This window comes from Coturnix japonica, chromosome 20, assembly GCF_001577835.2.
Source record: "Coturnix japonica isolate 7356 chromosome 20, Coturnix japonica 2.1, whole genome shotgun sequence".
In the NCBI taxonomy this organism is placed as follows: Eukaryota; Metazoa; Chordata; class Aves; order Galliformes; family Phasianidae; genus Coturnix; species Coturnix japonica.
The window spans coordinates 9,269,095-9,294,925 of record NC_029535.1 but is presented as its reverse complement, the minus strand read 5'-3'; the positions used below and the strand labels follow the sequence as shown (position 1 = coordinate 9,294,925).

The following is a 25,831-nucleotide window of genomic DNA, read 5'->3' as shown; positions in this document are numbered from 1 at the left end:
GCAGGGCAGGCTGTCTGTGCATCCCATTCTAATGGGCTGCTGCTTGGGGTGGGGGCTCATGGGGTCTGCAAGTGAGTTGAGAAGGGGCAAAGCAAACAGGGGAGGGATAACACTGGGACAGATGAGGGAGGGGCACGGCTGGGGGCCGAGGAGCCCCCAAACTGCTGCTGCTGAGTCCTGGAGGTGATGCATGGTGCCATGCCTGCTCTCGACTCCCTGTGCCCTCCCTTCTGGGGGTGGGTTAATATACACACATTTTTTTTTCCGGCTCGAGGTTGAATTTTGCATTTCTGGCTGCACCTCTTCAGGCAGGGAAAGGAATGGAAAACGAAACTGATGATAAACAGAAAGGAAACAGAGTAAACCCTGCCCCTCCCGGAAGCCCTTTTAAAGCCCAGACCGCCGGCTCTTCTCGTGCCCTGTGCCGAGCTGGGATCCTCGAGGCTCTTCGCCGTTCGTTTCGGTCTCGGTCGGAGGCGGCGGACAGCGGAGCGGTGAGCAGCGGGAATCGGCCCCGACGGTGCGGGGATGGGGAGAGGGGCCGTGAGCTGGGACCGCGTACCCCGACCCTCGGGAGCGAGAATGGGACTGGGAACTCTCAACCGGGAATGGGGGTAGAGCCGCCGTCCTGCTCGGTGCCCGGGGCGGGCGGCGCCTGTCGGACCCGCCGCTCCCGCTCATCACCCCCAAGTGCGACCCCTCCCGGTGCCGGTCCGCCCCTCCTCGGTGCCGCTCCAACCCCGTACCGCTCATTTTCCCCCCAGTGCTTCCCGGTCCCCGCGCATCTTCTCCCCCCCAGCCCCCCGGTTCCCCGCACTCCGGTGCCGCTGCCGGTGCCGGCGGGAGGAGCGGGGCGGGGCGGGGCCGCCGTGATGCAATTTCCGCGAAATCTGGTCCCGGTTTGAATGCGGGGAGGCCCCAAAAAAAAGAAACCACAGACGGTGGCAAAGGGCCGATCCCGGGAGTAACTGCGGTGAGAGCGGTGCGGGCCCGGGGACGCGGGGTGTGATGCGGGGTGAGGTGCGCGGGGCGCTGCGGCGCGTCGAGACCCGGGGCTCACCGGGTTTACCGAGTGCTGCAGGGCACGGGGCTCCCTGGAATGCAGCGCGACCCACGGCACATTGCGGGGGCTGCCCGGCCCGGGGTGCCCGTGGGGTGGGGTGCTATGGGGTCCTGCGTGACACCGGGCGCTCCGGGGTGATGCACTGCTCACAGCTCAGAGCTTGTAGCTCGCAGCATCGATCGCTGGGGTCGGAGGAGGGGGAGTGGGGGGGATGAGGCTGAAGGGGACCGCTATCGGGGTGCAGAGTGCTGGGCTGCACGGTGTGGAGCTCCCAGCCGGCGGGGCGCTGAGTGCCAGCTCAGACGAGCAGCCCCCGGCCCCTCTGCTCTCCCGACTGCACTTCTGGGCTTTGGGGGCACGGTCTGAACTTTTCCAACTCGGAGAAGGCAAAAGCAAAGAGCTGCGGCTGCCACCGTGCACCGAGGCCGTGCGCGACGCGGAGTTTGAGCTCCCCATCGGCGCTTTGAAGCACGGGGGTGGGAGAGCCGTGCTGGCTCCCCGAGCCTTGGGCTGTCACACAGCAGAGACCGAAATCGGGGTGTGGATCCCCGGGGTGCCCTCATTGCTGCGGGGAGGTGCAGCCCCGGCACCCTGCCCCACGCCGCTTGGCTTGCGGCAGCGAGGCGCGTTGCTTAATCTCCCGTCAATAATTAACGAAGGCAAGGTCTGACAAAAATCCGCCCTCCTCCCCCAGCTGCTCTCCAGCGTGGCAGGGCGGGGAGGGCAGAGGGGGTGCGCGGCCACGTCGGTGCGTTCCTCTGCTCATCATTACTGGGGAAATGGGGTTGTCCCATTGGGAACGGTCCCCACGGAGGACGATGCTGTGACAGCGAGACACAGCCCTGCCCCACGGCGTGGCCTCCTGAGATGGGCAGATGCTGTCAGTGAGGTGCTGGCTTGGCTCGGTCTGGTTTCAGGCTGGGTGCACATATCCGTGTTGGTGAGGGTATGGCCAATTGGGACTGAGGAGGATGCTCGTGTAGTTGGGGCTGGGAGTGCAGCAGGGACACGATACGCCCAGTGATGTGAGCGTCTTGTTGCTCCCATCAGTGGAATGAGTGGTTTTAAAGCCAGCCCGTGGTTTGGAAGGCTTGTATGAGGAGGGGCTGCTTGGAAAACGCACCAAATCCAACCTGCAGGTTGCAGGGATACGTATGTGCCTCTTGACCAGCTGCCACTGTCCCTGGGCCACATGGATTTTGTCCTGTTGACATCAAAGCCTTATCATTGCAAGGAGAGCTGCTCTATGGGACAGCCTCCCTCAGCTCCCTCATGCTCTGCATCTCTCTGCCACTCTGTTTGGATTTCTAAAGCTTCTGCAGCTTCTTTCTTTTCTCCTTTTTTCCCTTTTTCCTCTCTGTTCTGTAGGGATAAAAAAAAACCCTGGAGCTCAGCTTTAATGCACAAAGACCTTAACAGGGGCATGTACTTCCCTTTCCTTTTCCCTCCTACTCACAGACCCAAACAGCGAACGTGCTGAAAACCAAATGCTTTCTGAAGCCAATAAACAATGGCAAAATTGACCATTTAAAGCTAGAGTGTTCCCCCACGGCTTTTTAAAGCTAAAATATCCCATCTTTGGCATGGATTCCAGCTCTGTCCCTGACCCCAAAGGTTCCCACCTGCAGGAGCTGAAGCTCTCTGACTTTGCCTGGGAGTTTGGCACTGCTGTGGGGCCATGGAGAGCCCTGGGGATGAGGATGGGGCAGCCCTGGCTCCATGCTCCCCTCAGGGATGCTCTTAACACTTGAGCAAGAGGCACGTCCAGCAGCTCAGAGGGATTTTGGGACTGGGCACATGCAGGACACGGCAAGAGGGTGGTGCTGTATGAGCACATCCAGTGTGGTCCCTGTGGATTGTGTAGGTTTGGACCATTTGTGCAGCCCTGTGTCCTGCTGCCATCACTGCCCGCTGCCTCAGCACCCCAGAGGTGGGCAAAGCAGCACAAAGTTGGGCTCCTTGTTTTGCTGTTTGTAGGACCACAGCTGTTAACTGCTGTTCTTCCCGTCTGGCTGAGGGCTGCAGGCTGGGAACCCAAGGTGGATGCTGAGCACGGAACCGGTGGCTCTGCTTGGTGGCACGTCCTGCCCCAATCTGCCCGAGCATCGTGTCCCGTGTTGCACCCCGAAAGCCCCCCAGCATCCTTTCTGGGGATGCTCCCTGCCCCTGGTTGCCCAGGAAACAGCTCTCGGATGCTCTCGCCAGTGGCACGGAGCACTGAGTCACCGTCCCCACATCTGAAGCCGCAATGTCTGCAGCCGGATGTTTACTGGCCGAGCGTGCCCGGCTCTTGCCCTCGGCTGCTGCGGCCAGCGAGGAAGGAGGGCGGTTCGTGCGGATTAATCCTAATTAATCTCGCAAGCCACGAGGAGGAGGGCTGGGGGCTCGGGCTGGGGTTGCTCTGCTCGGCCTGGTGCTGCCCCAGCACGATCCGGGGAGGGGAACAGAGCAGGAAAAAGAAAGGGAAAACTGTTGAGAGTGTGCAGAGCTGGAGGAGGCGCTGGGAGAGGGAAGAGGAAGCGGGATTGTCGTGGTCTGCTGCGGGAGGATGTCGTGGTTACTGCGGTCCCTAATCACGCCGTGCAGTGCTGCCGGCTGGTCCTCGGTGCGTGCAGAAAAGGTCCAAGGCCTGCGATGTGCTGAGGGCTGCGCTCAGCCTCGACAGTGATCAGAGCAGCTCGTATGTGGTTCTGAGACCCACGGGCACTCAGTGCTTTGGGAGCAGCCCCCAACTGCTCAGGTGCTGTGGGTGAGTTCGGCTCTGGCTGACAGCTGGGAAGCATGACTGCAATGTCCCAGCACAGCAAATAGCCCAACTTAGCTTCCTGCTAAGCCACTTGTTGCTTGTTTCTTTGTCAGGCTTTGTGGGCTCGCACCAATGGCCGGTGGGTACATAGCCAGCTAGCACCACCATGCCAAATACCAAAGGCCCCAAGGTGCTGCTGGGCAGCCTGCAGAGCCAGCTGGAGCTGCTGCTGGTCTGCTCCAAGTGCAGCGTGAGGGAAGATGAGATAACCTACCACCTGCGTCCCGTGGAGCACAAGTGTTTGTATGAGATCCTGCTGGCCCGTTGCCACAGCCGCCACGGTGTTGCTTGGAGGAAGGTATCCCGGCGGCCAGGCTTCCCAAACCCAGCACGCTACGCCGTCTGCAGGTATTACAGACCGGGCTTGGGCTGCAGCAAGCATGGCAACCAATGCACCTTTGCCTGGAGCCCAGAGGAGGCCATTGTGTGGAACTTCGAGCGGGAGCACAAGCTGGAGCGGCGTTGGCTGAAGGCGGCGGTGCTGCTGGCACAGCTGGGGGACAAGTCCAGCACCGAACCCCTCAGCGCCTGCAGCGAGATCCTGAGTGAGTTCGGGGGGCAGTTCCAGGAGATCTGCAGGCTTTGCTTTTTCGGTTGCCCTCAGCGCATCTCTGCGGGCGGCCACGGGCGGCTGTGCGAGTCACACCGCGTCTGGGACCCACTATTGGTGCACGTGGTGGCCGACAGCCGGCGCAAGAAGCAGTACACGGCCATCCGACCCTGCCCCGAGTTCATGCTCAACTTCAGCTACTGCCGCTACGTCTCCAAGGGGCAGCCGTGCCGGCACGGTGAGAAGCGCTGCCAGTACGCGCACAGCGATGTGGAGATGGCGGTGTGGGAGGCTGAGAAGGAGCACGGCCTGGTACGCTCCGACCTGCTGCCAGCACCGGGGCTGTGCGTGGAGAACGGCAAGCCTGCAGCGCCCGCCCCGGTGCACTTCTACTGCCGGCTGTGCATGGTGACCTTCAGCTCGCAGGAGAGCTTTGAGAACCACTGCTCCTCCGTGGAGCACGCACAGATGCTGTCGGTTGACACTTCTGTGCAGTGGGTGCATCGTGCTCCACCACTTGGGCTCAGCAGCTTCAAGCTGTGCAGCAGGTAAGGGAGCGGGCAGCAGCACGGGCGGCGCGGTTTCCAGGTGCAGGTGGCAGCTGGGACGGCTCTCTCCCAACAGAGCGGAGGTGTGCGAGATGGGGGACGGCTGCACCAAGGCTCACTCCAACGAGGAGCTGCAGGAGTGGATCCAGAGGGTGAAGGTTGCTGACAAGAAGAAGAAGCAGGCCATTAAAGAAGGGCTGGTGTCCTACCAGGACCGGCTCATTGCCGAATACCAGAAGTGCTCCAATGAGGTGCTGATTGTAAGTTGTGGGCAACAGGGTGGGAGCTGTAGCCTCACACATCTCCTGTGGTGTGAGAAGCATCTGATGTGGGAAGGGAACCTGTGGTCTGTGTTGGCTTCATTGCCAGAGTTGGGCTTGGGAAGGGAGTTCGTACTTCCCAATGGCCTCACAACTGTAATTGAGTGAGATGCAGAAAGAGAGGCATCATCCCTACATCTTCACCCCATCCAGATGGCAGCCAAGCACCAACAGCCTGCTCTGAATGCCTGAACACGCTGCTCTACCCTGAAGCCTTTCATTTCCCAAGGCTGGGAATGATGAGCAGGAGCATATATGGATGGTCCTGCTTGGGGGTTGCGTAGAAAACAGGTGGAAATGTTGCCATGGTGTGATCCACATGTTTTTTTTTTTCCCCCCATCCTTCTCTTCTCGTGCCTCTCCCACAGATGTCTGAGGATGTTGAGGGCGTTAAGGTGGTATGTGAGGAGCCCCTGGATGTGCACTCGGAGAACAGGAAGCTGAAGTACCAGTGGAGGTTCAAGGTTTACTCACAGGTAAGCCCAGCCCTGTGCAATGGGTTTCTGGGAGATCAGAATGAGAACATGTTGGTAGTGCTCTCAGCACCTCTGTGTAATGTCAAAAATAAGAAGATCCATCCATGCTCCTTCTCAGGGTCTAGTGGGTGTCAGGAGCAAAAGGATGGGTCTAGTTGTCTTCTTACAACTAAAGAGATCTCCAGTTTATGGCAGACTTTTTTAACTGCTGTAAAACTGAAACGTGAGCTTCCTAAAAGCTGAAAGGACTTTCCAGTGGGGTTGCATGAGGTGAAGGTCATGAATGCTACATGCTGGTTCCTGCAGCAGCTTTTGTGAGGAATGGCTGCTGGAGGATTTCACGGCTCCCCGTCTTCTCTGGCAGAAGCCCCTGCAGCACGTGGCGCTGCTGAAGCGAGAACCCGGAGCCAACTTCTTCCTGTTGGGAAATGGGCTGCCGAAGGGCCTGCAGTACCTCCGGGGTGTGCACGTGGCCAAGCTGCCGTCCGACCCACCCGCGGCGCAGGTGGAGATCTCCTTGGAGTGCTGCACGTTGGGCATCTTTGAGCAGTGGGTGGTGTTCGATTTTGGCAGCCGCCCCGTCCTCATGAAGAAGCTGAAGGTGAGGGTGGGCCGGCGGGATGCCCCCCAGCACGTCCCCACTGGCAGGAGGAGCGGCCGCACCGTCAACTTTGTGCGGTGGAATCGAGGCAATCGCATCATCATTCCCAGCGTGGTGAGGACCAGTGAGGACATGGATCTGCTGGCCAAGTACAAACCTGCTGCTCTCTCCCTGGACTCCCAGCATGAGGGCAGTGCGTGTGCTGTCATCACCCGCCTCAACTACCGCGAGAGGATGCACAGCTTCCTCTTCCGCGAGGAAGAAGCGGAGCAGGCTCTAATTGCCAAGTAAGTGCCAGGTGTGGATCCGAGCCATGGACCCATTGCTATCCCTGCCCTTGGGGCCATGCTGGTGGTGAAGCTGCCATCTCTTCTGGGTTGGATCTGTAAGACCTTCCCATATGGATGGAAAGCTGCCAACAGGTAGCTTGTATTGGAGTGGTAGGAGGGGAAGGGCTGTTTCATCCCAGGGCTGTGGATTAGCTAGAGGCAGGTGGTGATCTCCCCTCTGCAGTCTCTGATTGTCCAGTTATTTGCTGTTAATTTGGTTGTTTCTTTCTTCCAGACTCAACCTGCGGGTCCTCATCTCGCTGACCTCCATGATGCAAAACCTCTCCATGGGGATGAAGGTCGCCCAGGCTGGCGAGCTGTTTGCTGAAGTGCCTACCCCTTATAACCTCTCACCAGACACAGATGAGGGATATCTGCTGAACAGGTCCGTGCCCACAGCCCTCCTGGCACTTGACCCCCCTGAAGACAATCGAGTTTATGAGGTTAGCGTGGAGAATAAAGCCACCACGGAGAAGACAATCTGGCTACAGATACCAAAGAGATGTTGCTCAGAGCTGAACTTGAAGCCAAACACTTCCCAAAATGTTGAGATCCAGTTCCAAATTGACCAGCTGCTGTTCCGGCAGTGGCACCAGGCTGTTGACCGCCTGTTGGATGAGAAACTGGTCCTACCTGATGTTGCCAGTTGCTCTATCCCCTGCTGCCTCCGACAGCCGCAGACAGGGAACAGCAAACAGAAGTTGGCCATCTCCTTCATCACTGGACAGGCAACCAGCAAGCGGCAGGTCCCACCGCTTCTTATCTACGGGCCATTCGGCACAGGCAAGACATTCACGTTGGCCATGGCCACCCTGGAGGTCATCAGGCAGCCCAACACACGGGTGCTGATCTGCACTCACACCAACAGGTTAGCAGGGGGCGAGGGAAGAGGCAGCTGGAGTTGTGGCTGGGTTCCTGCTCTGGGTATTGATTGTACAGTGTGATGAGAGGGAGCCAGAGTGTGAGGGAGGGAGCTGAGCTGAGCTGGCCTTTTTCCAGTTTGCTTTTCAATTACTTGTTTGAATAAATATATTAATATGTCTTAAACTGCTTTGGCACTCCTGCTAGGAGGAAGCCTGGCATGGATGGAAGTGTTTGCAGAAGAGGTAGCATATTCCTGCTTTGTTATACAGTGGGGCTGGTGAGACCATATATCTTTCTAGCCTTTAGTGTGTACTGAAAGAAATGGAAGGGAGCCTGCAAGTGCTCTGTGCACATGTCAATGTTTTGACTTTTCCAGGAAGATTATAGGGAAAGGGAATTGCAGATCTGATTGCTGTTGAGTCTGCCTTGAGAGAATGCAAGGTTGTTAAAATTAGAGCAGTTATGCTATGCTGAGTGCCTACTTCCCATCATGCAGGCAGCTACTGCCTTGTATAATGAACAGGTGACTCCTAATCTGCCTGGGCTGGGGGTGCCGGGAGGTCAGCAGAGGAGGGGGATTGGGCCACATCTGGACCTAGAGAAGCAGGGCCACAGATTTCACTGGCCATGTTGCTTTTTAAATGACTTCTCCATGTGAGCACTGAGTGATGCTCAAGTCTCAAGTACTAACTCATAATTTAAACCACGCTCTCACATAATGGTTGGATTTAGTGGCTTCCTTGCACATCTGTGAATGTTTCTTGGGAAGAGTGCGTGGTCAGCCAAAGCTGGGGGAGATTTTGGCTGCTTGGTGGTGAGTGATCAAAGAAGATAATGGTCTTCATGGTCAGAACATCAGGGAAACCACCTACAATCCTTTGATAGTTTCCCCTTTTATTCCTCTCCAGTGCTGCTGACATCTACATCCGTGAGTACTTCCACAAGTACGTGATCAATGGGCATCCCTGGGCTGTTCCCTTAAGGATTATATCCTCTGACCGCCCCATCAGCCTGACTGACCCCACCACCCAGATGTACTGCTGCCTCACTAAAGACCAGCGCTTCTTCCGCTACCCCACACAAGAGGAGATTGACCGGCACCAAATCATTATTACTACCTCCATGCTATCCAAGAACCTGAAGGTTGCCCCAGGGTATTTCACCCACATCATGATTGATGAGGCTGCTCAGATGCTGGAATGTGAAGCTCTGATTCCACTCTCCTATGCCACTTTTGAGACCCGGATTGTCCTCGCTGGGGACCACATGCAGATAACTCCAAAGCTGTTCTGTGTTGGGGATGGGCAGTCTGCGGATCACACCCTGTTAAACAGACTCTTTCAGTTTTACCAGAAAGAGAAGCATGAAGTGGCCATGAAGAGCAGGATCATCTTCAATGAGAATTATCGTTCCACTGCAGGCATCATTGAGTTTGTCTCCAAGCACTTCTACATTGGCAAAGGCAATGCTATCCATGCCAGTGGGAACATTCCAGCCCACCCAGAAATCTACCCACTCATGTTCTGCCATGTTCCTGGTGTGGCTGAAAGGGATATGTCCATGATGTCTTGGCACAATGCTTCTGAGATAACACAAGTGGTTGAGAAAGTGGAGGAGATATATCAGAAGTGGCCGTATGAGTGGGGTGCTCAAGATCTGAAAAGGATCTGTGTGGTCTCCCATGGGACTCAGGTACGTATGGGAATGCTTTCCTTTGCTGGAGGGGAATGTATGCACCACTGACTAACTGCTGTCCTGTAACCTTACTGACAGATGAGGGACCTTGTAGCTCAGGGGTTGGCATTCCTGTGCTGAAGATGTGTTCAGCTGTGCCTCTTTCTTTCTTACCAGGTTTCTGCTATAAGACAGGAGCTGAGGAAGAAACAACTACTGGATGTGGTGGTAGAAAACTATGAAAACTTGCCAGGTTTGTGTCCTGTGCAGTAGCCAATAAAGTCTGGTTGCATTTTGAGGTCTCCTGCTTGCCACTGAAGACTTTCCTAGTCAAGTTTGCAGGCAGGAGAGTATCACAGCTGCAGTCACTGTGTAATGGGCAGGAAGAAGGGACATTGGGTGGTTAGCAGAGCATCTTAATGTTGTCCTTACTGAAATGCTCGTATGGTGAGTGCCCATCTGTACATTTCCCTGCAAACACCCCAGCTGCTCTCATGGCAAAATGCCTCTTGGGCAGAGTGATGTGGGGCTGCCCTTCCCCACAGCTCCCCAGTGCTGCAACCCACATAGTGCTGATGAGGAGAGAGCAACTAGAAATCCTTTGGCTGATTTCCATTCCTGTCTGGTTGGTAACTCCTTTATTTCATTCTTGCCTTAGTCAATAAGATTTTACACTGAATTAAATCTGTACTCAGCCATCAACTCCTTCCAAACTTATGGGTGTTGCTGGGAAGGAGGGTGGGAACCCTGTGAGTTCAATCCCTGAGCCACCAGCATGCGTGAATCATGAATCCCCAGGGACACCAATGGAAGGGAACTGAAACCAGCATTCCCTGTGGGTACCAATCACAGTAAAAATGCAGAACAGTTTCTGAAGGAGTTGTCTGCTGTTCTGTTGATGGTGAGGGAGGGATAGGGCTGGTTTTGTCCTCTAGGTGACTCTTTGTTTCTCATCCATGTTTTTATTATTACTGTCTTTTGTTGTACAGCCAGGACTCCTGGTGGTGAGAATAACTGACCCCTTGGGGTGTGTTCCTGATCTCTACACCCTTTCCTTACCATCTCTTAGCTCAGAAATCACACAGGGTGCCTCCTGCTGTTTGCTATTTGCTGTGCTGGCAGCACTGTCCTTGAGGGTAGAGGGGCACTAGTGAAAGGGGCACTACCCTGTCCCCGCCACTGCTTCAGTGCCTGGCCTTTCCCCTGACTTCACAGTGCATGGGTGGTGGTGACTTAGCATCATAGAATAGCTTGAGCTGGAAGGAACCTCAAAGATCATCTCATTCCAACCCCTCACTTGGTGGCATCCATCCTAGTTCACAGATGTTGCAATCCTGAAGATCTTTCCTATGCTGAGTGATTTCTCCCTTGTCTCCTTTGGTGCAGGCCGTGAGTTCCGGGTCATCATCATCAGCACAGTCCATACCAGCGACAGCCTGCGTGTCTCAGCCTCCCACAACCTTGAGTTCTTCAATGAGGCCAGGGTGCTCAACACCATCATGACGAGGGCTCAGTCACAGGTCATTGCGGTGGGGGATGCAGTGGCCTTGTGCTCCCATGGTCAGTGCAGCAAGGTGTGGAAGCGCTTCATCCAGGAGTGCATTGAGAAGGGGAGCGTCTCCCCAGCGAACCTGACCATGGCCCAGATCAAACAGGCAGCGTGCGACAAGGAGAGCTGGTCCAGGAGGAGCCCAGAGGACAATGATGAGGACAGTGACACAGATTCCTGGAGCTCTGATACTGACAGCATGAATCCTGATGATCCCATCCTTCAGGAGCTGTTAGATGAGAGCAAGAACGTGCTGGTGACAGTGTCCGAAGAAGGGCTGCTCAGTGTGAAGTCTGACACTTCAAATCACTGGGAAGACAGGCAGGAATACGTCAGCTTCTCATCTCAGGTGATGCAAAAATATCTGCACATGCACCCCAAAATGTACAAGAGGTGTGAGCTGGTCAAAGAATGGTTTGACAAGGCTTCAGCCTTCCCCCTTGATGATTCTCCAGCTGTTACCATTCAGATCAAAGGCAGAGTGCACTGCGGGACAGCCTTCACTGGTGATGAAGTGCTTGTGGAAATCCTGCAGAACAGCACAGCTGACAGCAGCCTGCGGCCCCAGGGGAAGGTGGTGGGCATCCTGAAGCGTGCCGAGAGGGAGCGCAACTTCATCTGCACGATGGACGAGTTCGATCCCCGTGTGATGATACCCATCGATCCCACTGTCACCAAAATATTTGTGCCAGGGCTGAAAGAAAAGCCTAATGTTATTCCCGTCCGCAAGCTTGTCAATGGGAAGTGCCAAGTGGTCAGCTGCAAGAAGATCAACCAGGACACGAGGAGATGCCAGATCTTCTCTGTCCAGATCATTGCCTGGCGGGAGGGTTTCTACTACCCTTTGGGGATAGTAACTGAGATTTTGCATGTGGCTCTGACTTCAGAAGAAGGCTTAAGGATTCTCAACTTAGAGTATGGCTTGGAGAGGAAATACTCAGCTGTCGTTACCAAGGAGTTAGCCAAATACAACACCTCCAGCAAACCGAACCCCAGCAAGGAAAACCTGAGGGACTGTCGGAGTTACCTGACCTTCACTGTCGATCCTCAAGGTGCGAGGGATCTGGACGACGCTATCAGTGTCAGGGACCTTGGACAACACTATGAGATTGGGATCCACATTGCTGATGTGGCCAGCATCATCCCCAAGGGCAGTGCTGTGGACCTGGAAGCAAAGAGGCGAGGTGTCAGCTACTACGCTCCTGAGCAAGAACCGGTGCACATGCTCCCACCCCGTGTTAGTGGTGACATCTGCAGCCTCCTGCCACAGAAGGACCGTCGTGTGATCTCCCTGTTTGTCATTGTAGAAAAAAAGACTGACAAGGTAACTGATGGAAGCTTTGCCCTCTCTGTGATCCGCTCGGACTGGCAGCTGTCCTATGAAGAGGCAGAGCTCTGCATTCAGGACCACTACCGGGGAGGTGCAGATGCGCTTCGTTTTGATACCCTGGAGGGCTGTCTTGCTGTGGCTTATCACTTCTCCAGGATCCACAGGAAGTCTCGGTTGAAGGAAGACTGCTTCTATGACCAGCTGGATGAGGAAAGCTCCCCGGGCAGCAGGGGGTCCCACCAGATGATAGAAGAGCTCATGATCATGTTCAATAGCTTTGTGGCCGAGTTCCTCACCAACAAAGAGGTCACCAAAAATGTCACTCCTCTCCGGTGTCAGGGTAAGCCAAACCCTCAACAGCTTTCACTCTTGAAAAACAAGTACAGCCATATCATTCCTCTGTCCCTCCACCTCTCACACTGCCTGGGAGATGAGCCTTCAGACCAACACCCCCCAAAAAAAGTAGAGTTCTGCCTCCTGGACTCCATCTGGGAGCACCTGCAGTCTGCTGCACATATCTCTGACCTCCAGAAGATGCTAGACCTTATTGTTACTGATGACATCCACCCGAAATTAGCTCCTGTGGCCCTGGAGTTCAGGAGGCTGCTTGGGCGCTCCTATTTCTGTCGCTCCAACCCCACTGCCCAGTCCAAAGTGGGCCATTACTCCCTGAAAGTTGACTCGTACACCTGGGCTTCCTCTCCCATCCGCCGATATATGGACATTGTGGTTCAGCGTCACCTCCATTCTGTGCTCCGCAAGAAGCCCATCACCTGTTCTTCAGATGACATAGACTTCCTCTGTCATGACTTCAACAAGAAGAACTCCAAGGCAATGATGTATGAGAAGAGAGCCCGCTGCATGCAGATGGCCACCCAGCTGAAGGGCCAGGCCATGCAGAAGATCGCCTTTGTAGTAGATATCGAAGGAACGGACAGGTACTTTAAAGCTCTGTTCCCACTGAATAAAGAGAGCCTTCCTGATCCCCATGCAATCAACTACAGGGCTCTTCAGCTGATAGAGCAGCCTGTGTTCCTGCCGGACCACAGCAGTGTTAAGCTGATGTGGAAAAGGAGGATGTATTCAGTGGAGACAATGAAGGACCACATCCTGAAGCCCTGCCTTCTCCATGATCACAGTGTCACCCTCTTCCAGGCCAAGACATGGCAAGATGTGCTCATGGCCATCAGAGAGGAGAAATTTGATGCTGTGCCCTCTCTCCTTCAGAAGAACAAGGAGCTCTACAAGCGGCGCGTGGGCTGGGTGAGGAAGAGCGATTGCTCACACTATGTGGAAATCATGGTGGAGCTGAATGCTGGTGACACGCTGCAGTTCCAGCTCGCCACTGATGTATTCCGGGGCTTCCTGGTGCCCTTTGTGCAGCTGTGGTGTGTCACACCAGGTTTTGATGTCTGCCTACAGCACACAGAAAAACCAATTGATTGCTTCTCTGCATACGCCACGCTGCCATCCAAGGACAAGTACAAGAGTGCTGCAGAGTACAGCAAGGTGTGGATGCCAATGAGCGCCATGGAGTCTGCGTCGTGTGCGGTGGCTGAAAATGACTCTATCGTCATCCATGACGTCAAAATATCCTGGGCAAAACAAAGGACAAGGAAAGGGCAGCTGCAAGGGACTTTCTGCCTTAAGAAAAGCTTTCTGGATGAGTGCTCCATTGAGGTGGACTTCAACCAGTGCTACTTGTGCATTCGCCTGGGTGGGCTGAAGCTCCAGAGCCTTCAAAGTGATGAGGAGTGCCTTAGTCACAGCCTCCAGAAGCTGACCTTGGGTCACAAGGAAAGATCCAAAAACAAACTTGTTGTGGATCCGGATACGTATACCTGGGTGGCTCATGGGCTCACTGAGGAGTTCAGTGATGATCAGAAGTCAGACAGGAGTAATGAGCAGACGTTGAATTTTTACATCAACTACATGTCTATGGACAATATCCCTGCAGAAATCTCACAGGACTCTGCCAGGTTCACTGTGGAGCTCATCCCAAAGATGCTGCCAGATGTGTAAGTGTGCTTACGCTCCTGCTCTGGTTAGCCCAGTAGGGCAGAGTTTTCACTATGTTATGCTACACTTCAGTAATTCTTATTTCTCCCTCACAGACGGAAAGAAAATGCAATTTGGAAGCTCCAGAATGCCTCCAAACTTGCTAAAAGCATTGCCCTTGGTCATGAACCTCCATCAAAAGGTAGAGAAGATGTTCTCCATTCTCCTACTGTGGTTCTTGCTGGCCAGGCAGGTGACCTGGAGCTTCTCTGGGCCTTTGGCATTGGGGTTCTGCTCTCAGGCCAGGAGGTTTCCCTTAAAAGGGTTGGGGCAGCTGCTGGCCCAATAGAGTGCAGGTGGCAGAGGTGCAGGCTCCTTCTGGAGCAGGTGCAGGTCGGGTTTTATCCCTGGGGCATGCAGAGAAGTCTCCTGGGTAGATCGTCTTGGCATGGGATGGGAATTACTTTTGGATGGTCTTGTAATGGGGCTGCAATTGTTTGCAGCCTGACACATCCTCCTGTTGAATTGCATGTGTGCTGACATCAGTAACCTTCTTTAAACTGGTTTCCGTGTCTCTTTGCTCTAACAGTCACCAAGTCCAAAATCCTGCAGCAAAAATCCTTTGATCTCCCCGGCAGCCAAAGGAAGCTCAACCAGAGTCAAAACCAGGCTGTGCTAAATGCTTTAAAAACACCCTTCGCGCTCATCCAAGGCCCACCAGGTAAGGCAGGGGACAGCCCTTGAGTATTTAGCCCTTAAAGGCAGGTGAGAACTTGGCTGCTGCTTTCCCTGGTACAGGCAAAGGTAATGCAGGTTGGCATCACCTCAGGCTGTTCAGGGCAGTCCTGTTGGTTCTGGGATTTTATTTGTGGCTCTAGTGATCTAGAGCAAGAGTACTGTGCTTAAAGCATTCTCAGCAGCATTCTTGCTTTTCTAGGCACAGGGAAAACTGTTGTTGGAACTCACATTGTTTACTGGTTCCATAAGCTGAACGAGGAGGCCACCATGAAGGAGTCACTGCTGTCTCTTGATGAGGATGAGCCCCAAGGGAAAAGGTGCATCTTGTATTGTGGCCCATCCAACAAATCTGTTGACGTCGTTGCTGGTAATTACACATCCTGTGCCCCTGCAGTAGATAGTACTGGTGGGAGGGAGATGAATGGGAGTCTGGGAAGCAAGAGAAGCTGATCCAGTGCCATCTGAGCAGGCTTTTTCTCCTCCTCCAGAGATACTGATGAAGATGAAGGACCTGAAACCACTGAGAGTTTACGGGGAGGCCATAGAGACTCTGGAGTTCCCATACCCAGGGAGCAACCGGCACCTCTCCCGTAAAGCCTTGCGAGACGCAAAGCCAAATCGTGCGCTCAGGTAGGAGCCGTGCAGCTGAACAGCCCAGAGCAGCCATGGTTTCCAGTGCAGAACAGCACTATTAACCTGCTTTTCCCTTTCTTTCAACTGAAGGTTGAAATCAATTATCTGGTCAGGAAACTCAGGTGGTTGAAAATATCCTAGATTTCCTCACTTCTTTTTTGAATAGTTCTGAAAGTCTCTGACTTCATTCCTGCTTGTGACTGTCACAGGGTGGTTGCTGTATTTTGTGTCCCCAAAGGGCAAAGTGAGAGTTAGGTCTATAAACATGTACAAGTCTGGTTGTGACTTCTTCAGCTAACATGATTTCTTCACATAGGCAGGTGTGGTGTGCTTCACTGTTGAAGCTGGGGTCTCCACAAGGAAAATATTTATATTATTGTCTCTTTATTCAGCAAAATAATTCTGCACCATCGGATCCGACAGCCGGAAAACCCCAAATGTCACCAGATCCGTCAGTTTGACAGTCGAGTGAAGGCAGGAGAGGAGATAACAGAAGATGAAATAAAGAAGTGAGTAGAAAGAGACCCTGGTGAGAGAGATCTGAAAGTCGGCAGGTTTGTCCTGGCTCATGCAAACCAAGGGACCAGGTGAAAAAGTTGAAAAAGACTAGCTCTACATTTAGAGTGATGGTAAGCAATTAGCTGAGGGTTAGTGCTACAGTTAGTGCCTCAGCAGCTTGTCTGCTCAATGCTATTGTTCTTCATGTCCCAAAGTCTCAAGTATGTGTGCTCATCCCCCATCCTGACTCTCTGCCCTCTTGAGTTCAGAACAAAATGCATTTCCTTCTGTGTGTGCCTCAAGCCCTTTTCCGGGACCACCAGCTTGTTCTGGGGTGGTTAACAGAACCATAATCATTTACAGCCTCTGCCAGGCTCCTGCATAAGGAACCCGGAGATGTTTCTGCTGTACGTAACCTGGTGTCTTCTGCATCCATCACCAGGCACAAACGTACCTTGATGAAAGCTCGTGCCTATGAACTGGAGCGCCACGATGTCATCTTGTGTACGTGCTCCTCTGCATCTGCCAACTCCCTGGAGAAGCTCAATGTCAAGCAGATACTCGTTGATGAGTGTGCCATGTCCACAGAACCTGAGACTCTCATCCCTTTGGTCAGCCATCCATATGCTGAGAAGGTCAGTCCTTTCCATCTGTCTTTAGGATGGCTGCTTAGAGCTCTTGAGTTTCTATGCACCTCCTACTTCTTACCATGCTCTTCCAAGGAGGGATTTGATCTTGCATTTGGCTTTCTGTAGGGAAAACAAGTTGTGTGGATGTGGTTTTGGTGCTTTATTGCAAGGTGAGCATCTCTGCCACCAAAATATGTCCTGAACCATGTACAAATTATCAGCATGGCAGGAAGCAGAGGGCAAATATCCACAGACTTCCTATATGATGTCATTCTCCTGTCAGATGGGAATAAGGCTCTGCATTATCTGGGTCAGGGTTTTTATATAATACACAGCACGGTCCTTGTCTGAGGTTGCTGTAACAGTAACATAAATAAATAGCAACAAATATCTGAATATAAACAGTCTTTCAAAGAGCTGATGACCTTCACCATTGCCAGTGTTCTCATAGCTGAAGCATCCACCATTTGTTGCAGGTCGTTTTGCTTGGGGATCACAAACAGCTGAAGCCTGTGGTCAACAATGACTTCTGCAAGAGCCTTGGCATGGAGACGTCTCTTTTTGAGCGCTACCAGGGGCAGGCATGGATGCTGGACACGCAGTACCGCATGGTGAGGCTTTCCTCAAGCTGCAGCAGAAAACGTTATCAGCAGGGTTTGGCTGAGACCATTGGAAGATAGATATTCTCCATTTCACTTGCCAGAGCAATGAATAATGCCCTTGCCCAGTAAAGCAGAGTGGCATTGCAGGTGAAACCTGCTCCAAAAATGCTGCCAGTTAGGAATATTTTTATTATTATTATATTATTGTATAATTTTATTTATGTATTTATTTTTCCTACCAGCACAAAAACATCTGTGAGTTCCCATCCCAGGAGTTCTATGAGCATCGCCTGAAAACGTGTCCCCAGCTTCTTCGCAAACCCAGCGTCCTGTACCACAAGAATAACCGCTGCTGCCCCATCATCTTCGGACACGTGGAGGGGAAGGAGCAGAGCCTCGTGATTTCCACCGAGGAAGGAAATGAGAACTCCAAAGCTAACCTAGAAGAAGTGGAGCAAGCGGTGAGCGGGGCCCTGGGGTTGTGAATGGGAGTGAGCTGTGAGATGGATGGGGATCAGTGGGGTGGGTGCAGGTCCTGCTCGTGACTGCAGCTTGTTGTGCTGCTCCTGGCCAGAGTCAGAGGTAGGGAAGTGAGACCCAGAGGTGAGAAGCACAGTTGGTCACCTTTGCTGCCCTGGGGACATGCTGGAGTTCTGCTGGAGGTTCCCAGGTGAGTAGAATCGTGGTCTCTCCAGGTGAGGATTGCGAAGCAGCTGACACTAGATGGCACCATCCGGCAGGAGAGCATCGCCATCCTCAGCCCTTACAACGCCCAGGTGTCCGAGATCAACAAGCGCCTGCTGAAAGAAGGCATCTCCGGCATCACCGTCTGCACCATCATGAAGAGCCAAGGTGGGGCTGGAGGGAACGGGAAGGGCTGGAGCAGCTTCTGACTGAGACAAATCCTACAGCAGAGTATTTGCAGCCATGCATGGACCCAGTTTCTGGGGGTTTTGTGATAGTGATAAATTACAGTGCCCAAGTGGGATGAGGCTGATGGGAGTAGGAGGCTCAATGGAGAGGACATCTGAAGGGGTTATTAAAAAGATCTGCTATTGGAAGTGCTCTGCAGAGATCAATGAGCAGGAGTTGGATGGCCTCCAGAGCTGGAGAAACCCAATTGGTGCTTGCAGGTTGTGGGTCTTGTGTCATATGGGTGGCCAGACACTTCCACCTCAAGTATGTGGTTCATTTGTGCTTTCTAGGAAGTGAATGGAGATATGTGATCCTGTCGACCGTACGCTCCTGCCCTCGACATGAGATCGACAGGAGGCCAACAAAGAGCTGGCAGAAGAAGTACCTGGGTTTTGTCACTGACCCAAACCAGGTCAACGTCGGCATCACCCGTGCTCAGGAAGGACTCTGCATTATAGGTGGGTGAGCTGGGAGTGTGCACAGCCTGCAGGGAGCAGCTCAATTTGCAGAAAGGGATGGAGGTCCACATTAGTAAGATCTGGTTGTCTTGCTTTGTTATTCTGCCCTTTAGGCTCTCTGTGATTTTGAAACTGGGCTATATGGGCAACTTGGGCAAAGCAGAGGTTGTGTGTGGCTCATGTGCAGCATGTAGAGTTAATTTCTCTTTATTTTGGACAGTGTTGTTTCCATCACTTGCATCCTAGTCCTCTCTTCTAACAGAATTTACTCCTTAGTTTCCCAGTAATTGTGCAGATGGAGGCTGTGATGTGTAAGGAAACTCCTTGCAAATGTGGCAGAACTGAGAAGGGCACTGTGGTTTCATAGAGCTCTGGCAGACAGGAATATCCCCAGAGTTACCCAGCACTGCTAGGCTAGCAATGTTAAGCAGAAGTGTCTGTGGTTGTACTGTGTGATCCTCTCTTGACCACTGCCTCCCTTCCCTGTGCCAACAGGGAACCGGTACCTCCTAGAGTGCAACCCTTTGTGGAGGAGGCTGCTCCAGCACTACATAGATCATAACTGCTATACAACAGGCCAAGGGATTTGTGTCAAGAGGACTTTAAGCTTCCACCGATGAAGATGAGTTCTGCCTTGATGAGCTCGTCCCTCTTCACCCGAACTGTGCTACGTGTGCCTTGGGAAGGACGCAATCTTTCCTTTATTCGAACGTGAACCACCACATGAGTCAGATGCACTGGGAAAGTCAGGAGCTCTCCCTGCATGTTGACAGCTCAGCCTCAACGTGTGCTTTGTGGACTTGTTTTTTATATCCCTGCAACCTTGTATAGGAACTTTCACCTCAAGCAAACCAAAAAGCATTGGAAGTGGGTGGATGGGCATGCGTGACTTTACTGATGGCCATTCAATTTTTAACTAGAAGATGCTCGGTGCAGCCACCATCCTGTTAGTGCAGCTGTGCTTTGGGGACCAAATACATATTCCATTTGTCAGAGGTGGAATGACTGCACGTGGCAGATCCACACGGCAAGCTGTGATTTGCCCTATGGGACCAAACCTTCTGAGTTGTACCACTCATTTTAAAATCAAGGCCAGGGATTTTTTTAAAGGCATCTTATTTCTCAAAGCTGGAAAATAATCTCTTGTTGGTTTGGTTTTGTTCTCGAGAGAAGGAAGAAAGCAAGCAGAGAACCACGTTCCATGCTGTCTAGCCAAAGTGCTGTTCTTGTGCTTGTAAATATCACTGAGCCAAGGCTAAGCTGGTTTTGTAAATAGATTTTTACCCTCTGTACAAAGGAGGCTGTCCTCACCAGCATACAGTTAGTGGAAACTGAGGACTGCTCCTACGAGGAAATGTTGGAGTTTGTAAAGATATTTTAAACTGTTCTGAGTTTTAATTGAAATCTCCTCCTGTAAGATTCCCCCCACTCCCTCTTTGCCCCATATCTTTTTAAAGCTGCTTCTAATTTATTAATGTTTAAATCTATGAATTTATTTCACAGCCCGTGGCCTGAAGTTTTTAAGAGTGGTGATGGAAACCTGGTGAGCTCATCCCACGTGTCTATAATGTATGTTTTTATTTAAAGCAGCTGAACTGCTGCATACTGGAAGCTGTGATTTGCAGGGGAAGGTTGCTTTGCACCGGGAAGCTGAGAGGGATGCACTGTGGTGAAGTGGTGCTCTCTACTGAATTGTGGAGCTGCTTTTAGAAGCACGATAGTTTTGAAGGAGAATTTCTTCACTTCGTTTCAGTTGGGAATACATGAAGTGCCTGCTTCAGCTCTCCATGACACCACGTGGCTGATCCTGGATGGTCACATAGGATGGGGCCAAGATGCAGTCACAGCGTTTTTGCACTACATACATATATATGTATTGTGTTGGGACACAAGTCATCCCTGGCATCAAAGAACTTCACAGCACTATGGCAGAGATGAGTTTTGCCCTGTGACTGATTGCAGCTCTTCCCAGTGTGAAGGAATGTGCAATAAGAAAGCATTGTGTCTGACAAAGCCCTTAAATGCTGTGTTACCGTGTTCTGACTCCATTAGACTTGAGAACTTATGGAGCAGTTCTGTTCCTTGTTTTAAGCTACTCTCCTGTGCTTCTGCATTTGATGGGTTTGATCTGTACATCCACGGTCTTGTAAGAACTGACAGATGGTTGCAGTTCTCCATGGGACAGCAGCCTTTGGGAAGTACTGCTGGTTCTAAGAGTGGGAAAAACTGGTGTCCTTTGTTGCACCTCAAAGCCATTCCACCCTGGATCTGAACCGTTCCATGCCAGCTGCTTTTGCAAATATTACTGCAATTCCAAAATGAGCTTGTGTAGGAATAGTTTTGTATAGGAATAACCTTGTAGGTGACTGAAATGCAGCCATCTATCTCAGCGATGACTGCAGGTTGGAGAGCTGCAGAAGGTGCAGCACTAACAGCCATGCCAGGCTGCTGGGTATCTCTGGAGTGGGTTGTGTAGCTGCGATAGTCAGGGCTAGCAGAAAGTGCAATTAACCAAACCTTTTTTAGACTGTTAGTGCCAGCCGAATCTCACGTTCTCATCCTTGTACTCGTGAACAGAGAGAATCATAGAATTTAATACCAAAAACAAGCTCAAAATGATCAGATTTTATTTGCACATAGAGTTTTTAATTTACATTTGAAAACCCGCTGGGCTGTGTTTGAGGGCTCGGCCTGATGTGTGTAGGACAGTAAATTTACTGCAATAAATTGTCATTTTGGCTTTTTATTTTTTAATAGAAATGAAATGTGTCATAAAGCGTAAGTTAAGGAAGGATAAATGTGTTAAATTTCTATGTCTGTGACTTGCAACAGACTTAGACTGACTCTTTGGATACAAACATTTTTACCTGCTTCTAACGTTTGTATAAATGAACCTCGACATTCCGTTTTTTTTTTTCCTTTTTTTTTCTTTCTATATTTAAGCCATAATTGTGAAAGTGATTCTTATTTAAGTAATAAATTTTCTTACTAAAAGTTCTCTTTTCATGGTGGTTCAATCAGAAGCTGCATGAGGGTGTCTATGCTTTGAATGAACCAAATAGTGGAAAGGAAAAGTAGCACCGAGCGTGGCATGCTCAGTGTTGGTCTTCTGTGGCTATATTACACTTCCCTGTTCTGAGTGGTTATCTTTAATCTCCTTGCACTGGAAGGGGTGAGAATGAAATTGAGATCTCTGGTCACCCCATACCTTGTAGTCACCTTAATCGTGACTTCGCGGGGGTGAGGAGGGAAACAAAATAGCTTAACAAAATGCTTAAATATTTTTTCTTTATTCTTCTTCTCATTCACTTTGTTCATATGGAAAATATGAGAAAACATTCCTGTCAGCCACCTCATCCTTTGGTCCTCAGGTGCTTTTGTCTTCAGCTACGTTAGCTTTTGTCGTCAGTGTGATGGTGTCATGCCATAGTTCATAGACAAGCGTGTATGTTTCTGCTCTTCTGATCATGAACTCGTATGATCGGTCAGGCAGCAGGCCCTGGACTACACAGTTGTTGGTAGTACGTGTCATCAGCCCACAGTGTCCAAATTCTGCCTGAGTTCCACACTTCAGTAACTTAAAATGCAGTTCATATTGTTCGTGGGGTGTCTCTTGATTTTCGGTAGACCACTTGAGATGGGCCCAGTTCCTGTGTGCAAATGATTCCTTTCGATCGAACATAACTGGCATCTTTGCACAGAGAAAAAGCCTGATGTCTGGTATTTTGTTCCCTCTAATATCTGCACATGACACCAGTCGGTGCTTGGTGTAGAGTCTTCTTGACACTTGAATGGAAATGAATTTGTTCATTATGTTGGAGAGGTCTGACATTCTCTGCTTAATTAAGTCCCACTTGGAGAGGAAGGTTACCATATCACAGGTCTCTACGTAGCAGACCAGCTCCTCCCGACCTTGTTGCAGCTCTTCTAACAGGTGGGTTAAAAGCTGCAGATGGACTTCAGTCTGGGATTTTGCCATTTTCTTCACCCTCTGGAATTTCCAGGGGTCGATTACTTGGAAGATGCTGGTAGGAAGCGCCAAGAGATTCTGATCTCTCAGGATCAAAAACGTGGGCAGAACCTCGAGGTAATAGCAACACTTCTTCAGAAGCTCCACTTTCTTCTCATGCATCTCAAGGACGTGGAGGCTCAGATTGGATTGCAGGTACTGCCGTACGAGGTTGCTTCTCTCGGTGTACGTCCTCCAGATTTCATTGTCTTGTTCCTCTGTGCTGTGTACTGTATTCTCCAAATTGGTTTCAAATTCATCCAGATTCACGTTCATGATTCCAAAACTTGCTGTTTAAATAAATAAATAGTAGCAGTAATGACATTAAGAACCAAAGAAAAAGCAGTTGCAAAAGGAATCATGGCTGTGACTCTTCTTTCTCCATTAAAGCTTAGCTCACAGATTTATAGATGAGAAAGAACTGCAAAACTAGATGTATTTTAACAGGAATTTTCCTTTCTAGCTGTATGATTTCTAATATCTTGTACAGCCTGCTGTCATATATTTCAACCAGCAGGTCTCCTGTTAGCCCTCCCCCTGGACTGGCCATACTCTAACAGATACACTGCCAGAATTATTCTCTGATATACTCTACCAGCATTTCCCCCTATCTTATTTGCTCTTTCATTCCAATCAGACACCTCTGTGCTCCTGTACACAATTTCTCTCCATTCCTCTAAACCTCTGGAGGCATCTGTTTCTCTCTCTTGTAATCTGCCAGGCCTCTTTACTCGTTCCATGCAGCTTTCTGGTCATAGTACCTGACTGTGATGTTTTAATGTCTTGATGCTAGGTGGTGTTATCCAGTTGATAGGTGTTTCTCTTGGCCTGGCTTTCCCTATATAGATAATGGAAGTCATATTACTTCCTTCTTGGAGTACTGGGAGCCAGTAAACCTGCCAGAAGTCTGGCCTCCCTGCAATTTACACTGTTTCATTCATTCACACTACATCTTCTTTTCCAAGAAAGCTGTCAACTTAAGAAACAAACCAAATTTCCTTTTCACTTTTTCTCTCCAGAAAAATACCCTAAAACCAAAACAGTGACGGTTCTTGGCAGCCCGGAATGAAGTGGAACAGGGACAGCACACGCAACAGGTTACACCAGTGCTTTCAGAGCAATTTGGCTGCCTAGAGTGGTTTGTTTGCCCACAGACGGAGATGTGGTTGTGGTTGTTTTCCTTTCTGTTTTTACATCCCTTTTTTTTTTCCTTGCCAGAAACGTCTGTTTTTCAGCAGCACTGCTAGGTTGGGAATAGCAGCACTGCTAGGCTGGGAATAGCAGAACCTGGTGCTGCATGGCTGGGGGTTGGAAATGGGAACCAGAGGGAGCTGGATCACCCTGACCCACCTTGCCCAACCTTGGGGAGCCCTCCTTCCCCCTGGCCAGCCGGGGAGCCCCGTCCCACTTCTGCACCCCCTGGTGCTCCCAGCCTGGCCTGGCTGGCTGCAATCTGCAGGCCTCAGCCGTTGCCATGGCAGTGCATTGTGGTGTATGAGGGCTGAGGTCTGGGGTAGGTCTGTGGTTGGGGCTTTGTGTCTCTCCCTGATCAACCAGGTATATGTGCATGCATGCTGATAGTGCTTGCTGGCTCACATTGCCTTTATGGGTGCTGGCTGTGCTGGGGCTGAAGGACTGGGTTTTGTCTGCTTCACAAGCAGCATCTGTCCTCAATGGGTTGTGCCAAGGAGCCCTGGGCTGCCTTTCCTTCAGAGCACTGAAGGGATGAGCAGGAGTGTGAAGGTATCTCCCTCCTCCTCCAAAACAAGCCTGCTTTGTTTTACCTCCCATTTTGTTTCCTTGTTGTGGGCTATGGGAGCACTGAGCTGATGAAAAGACTGTGCTTGGAGGAGCCCAAGGTTTGTGGTTATTGCAATATCCAAAAGACAACTTGCAAAGTTTTGGTTCCCTGTGTAAGGCATTCTCATTGCTCCTCTAGCATGCATCACCTGTGCTGCTTGGAGCCAGGCAGCGGCTTTGGTGCTTTACCATCCCTATCTGCAAGTCTAAAGAGCCCAACAGAGCCACCTCAATGCAGGCCAGAAAAGCTGTCTCCATCTTGCAGAGCCCTGAGCTGTCTCTCTGAACCCTGGTAGTGAGTGCTCCATTAAGTGAAGCAAGCTTCCATTTGGGTAGGAAGGGATTTTCCTGTTCTGTTGTGCTGAGGGACCCGCCTGGCCAGTCTGCTCTGTTATATTGCAGAGGAGAGGCAGGCTCGTCTGGTTCACAGCACTAAGCTCTGCACCACGACCAGAGCTGCCATCAGCGAGCTGGACAGACATCCTGGATCTGAAGGTGCTTTCATACTCCCTGTGATTAAGTCTTTGGGTCAGGGCTTAGCCTTAATGCTGTCTTGGTTGCTTAGCTGGTGCATCTTTGCTAAGCTTTTTTTAATTGAATGATAGCCAAGATCCATAGCACTGTCCCTGAGCTCCTGCTTGAGCATCAAGCAAGGAGGTGATCTGTCATTTTAAGAAATCAATGCATCTTCTGGTGGCAGCCTGAGCTTTACTGTTTCATTTCACAGCTGCCAAGAGATTAACTATACAATTGTCAGGTGTGATTCTGTAACAGACGAGGAAGATAACAAAGACAAGTGAAAGAAGGTTGACGTCCTTGCTTGAAGGAGGTTAACAGAGATCACCATTTGGTAATAAGCATGCCAAGCTCCTGCAAGAAATTAATGTGCTGAGATGTTTGGGATCTATGACACGAACCTGTCACTTAGGCAAAGTGTGCTGGAAGCTGGAGGTGTCCTTGTGTTCTGGGCTTTTAAAACAGTAAAGGTGCAGTCCTTGGCTTAGCCAGTGTTACTCTTCATTCTGGTGAGGGTAGGATGCCATCTGAACACTTTCCATGAGCACAGTTTGATATGAGATTGAAAGTGAATTTGTTGCTGAAGTTATGTAGAGACTTCTGAGCTGAGCTTGCCTGTGATTCTCACCGTCATAAGTGAGAATCTTCATCCCAAATTAGAATGGAGAAATGGAATTCCTTTGGTTACCCGTATCCTAAACAGCTGGCCAACTTTCTGCCTTGATTTTAGGAACATGAGCATAAACTTGCTTGTAGTCTTCAGTATTTTCAGTATCTTTACATCAGGGATCAATTCAACTGTAGGATTTTTTTACAGTTCCCTGAGTTTCTTTGAATTAATAGAAAACGTGTTTGAAGCCATCAAGCTTCATATACTCCTCTCCCTCCCCTCTCATCAGCTGAGCTAACGCTGCTGAGAAGCTGA

At 51.2% G+C, this 25,831-nt stretch overlaps 2 protein-coding genes across 7 annotated transcripts; one reads left to right on the top strand and one right to left on the bottom strand.

Moving 5' to 3' along the window:
* The first annotated feature begins 305 nt into the window (after positions 1–305).
* HELZ2 (helicase with zinc finger 2) lies at positions 306–21,579 on the top strand. Of its 3 annotated transcripts, none has more exons than XM_015881893.2 (20): positions 382–494; positions 3,923–4,967; positions 5,044–5,227; positions 5,656–5,763; positions 6,128–6,651; positions 6,929–7,561; positions 8,466–9,249; positions 9,409–9,484; positions 10,618–14,128; positions 14,225–14,310; positions 14,698–14,829; positions 15,046–15,213; positions 15,335–15,476; positions 15,872–15,988; positions 16,420–16,612; positions 17,083–17,217; positions 17,451–17,669; positions 17,904–18,060; positions 18,414–18,581; positions 19,077–21,579. In XM_015881893.2, exons 2-20 carry the CDS (start codon positions 3,976–3,978, stop codon positions 19,199–19,201), a joined length of 8,454 nt encoding a protein of 2,817 aa, XP_015737379.1. In that variant the 5' UTR covers positions 382–494; positions 3,923–3,975; the 3' UTR covers positions 19,202–21,579. The 3 variants fall into 3 exon arrangements, with proteins under 3 accessions (XP_032304455.1, XP_015737379.1, XP_015737380.1); XM_015881894.2 differs by lacking the exon at positions 382–494 and adding an exon at positions 526–973; XM_032448564.1 differs by lacking the exons at positions 3,923–4,967; positions 5,044–5,227 and having other exon boundaries at positions 306–494.
* Positions 21,580–21,855: 276 nt separating this feature from the next.
* FNDC11 (fibronectin type III domain containing 11) lies at positions 21,856–24,064 on the bottom strand. Of its 4 annotated transcripts, XM_015881973.2 has the most exons (3): positions 23,941–24,029; positions 23,352–23,428; positions 21,856–22,880 (listed from the first exon to the last, which is right to left on the bottom strand). In XM_015881973.2, the coding sequence occupies exon 3, from the start codon at positions 22,864–22,866 to the stop codon at positions 21,949–21,951; it is 918 nt and encodes a 305-aa protein (XP_015737459.1). In that variant the 5' UTR covers positions 22,867–22,880; positions 23,352–23,428; positions 23,941–24,029; the 3' UTR covers positions 21,856–21,948. The 4 variants fall into 4 exon arrangements, with proteins under 4 accessions (XP_015737459.1, XP_015737458.1, XP_015737455.1 ...); XM_015881972.2 differs by lacking the exon at positions 23,352–23,428 and having other exon boundaries at positions 23,941–24,064; XM_015881969.2 differs by lacking the exons at positions 23,352–23,428; positions 23,941–24,029 and adding an exon at positions 23,232–23,318.
* Between the last annotated feature and the right edge of the window lie 1,767 nt (positions 24,065–25,831).

Coding starts and splice junctions, on each gene's coding strand:
- HELZ2 (XM_015881893.2), top strand. CDS start 3,976: ATGCCAAATACCAAAGGCCCCAAGGTGCTGCTGGGCAGCCTGCAGAGC. Junction 7,562..8,465: donor ATCTGCACTCACACCAACAG/GTTAGCAGGGGG, acceptor ATTCCTCTCCAG/TGCTGCTGACATCTACATCC. Junction 18,061..18,413: donor CACCATCATGAAGAGCCAAG/GTGGGGCTGGAG, acceptor TGTGCTTTCTAG/GAAGTGAATGGAGATATGTG.
- FNDC11 (XM_015881969.2), bottom strand. CDS start 23,262: ATGGAGAGAAATTGTGTACAGGAGCACAGAG. Junction 22,881..23,231: donor TTGTGTACAGGAGCACAGAG/GTGTCTGATTGG, acceptor TTATTTAAACAG/CAAGTTTTGGAATCATGAAC.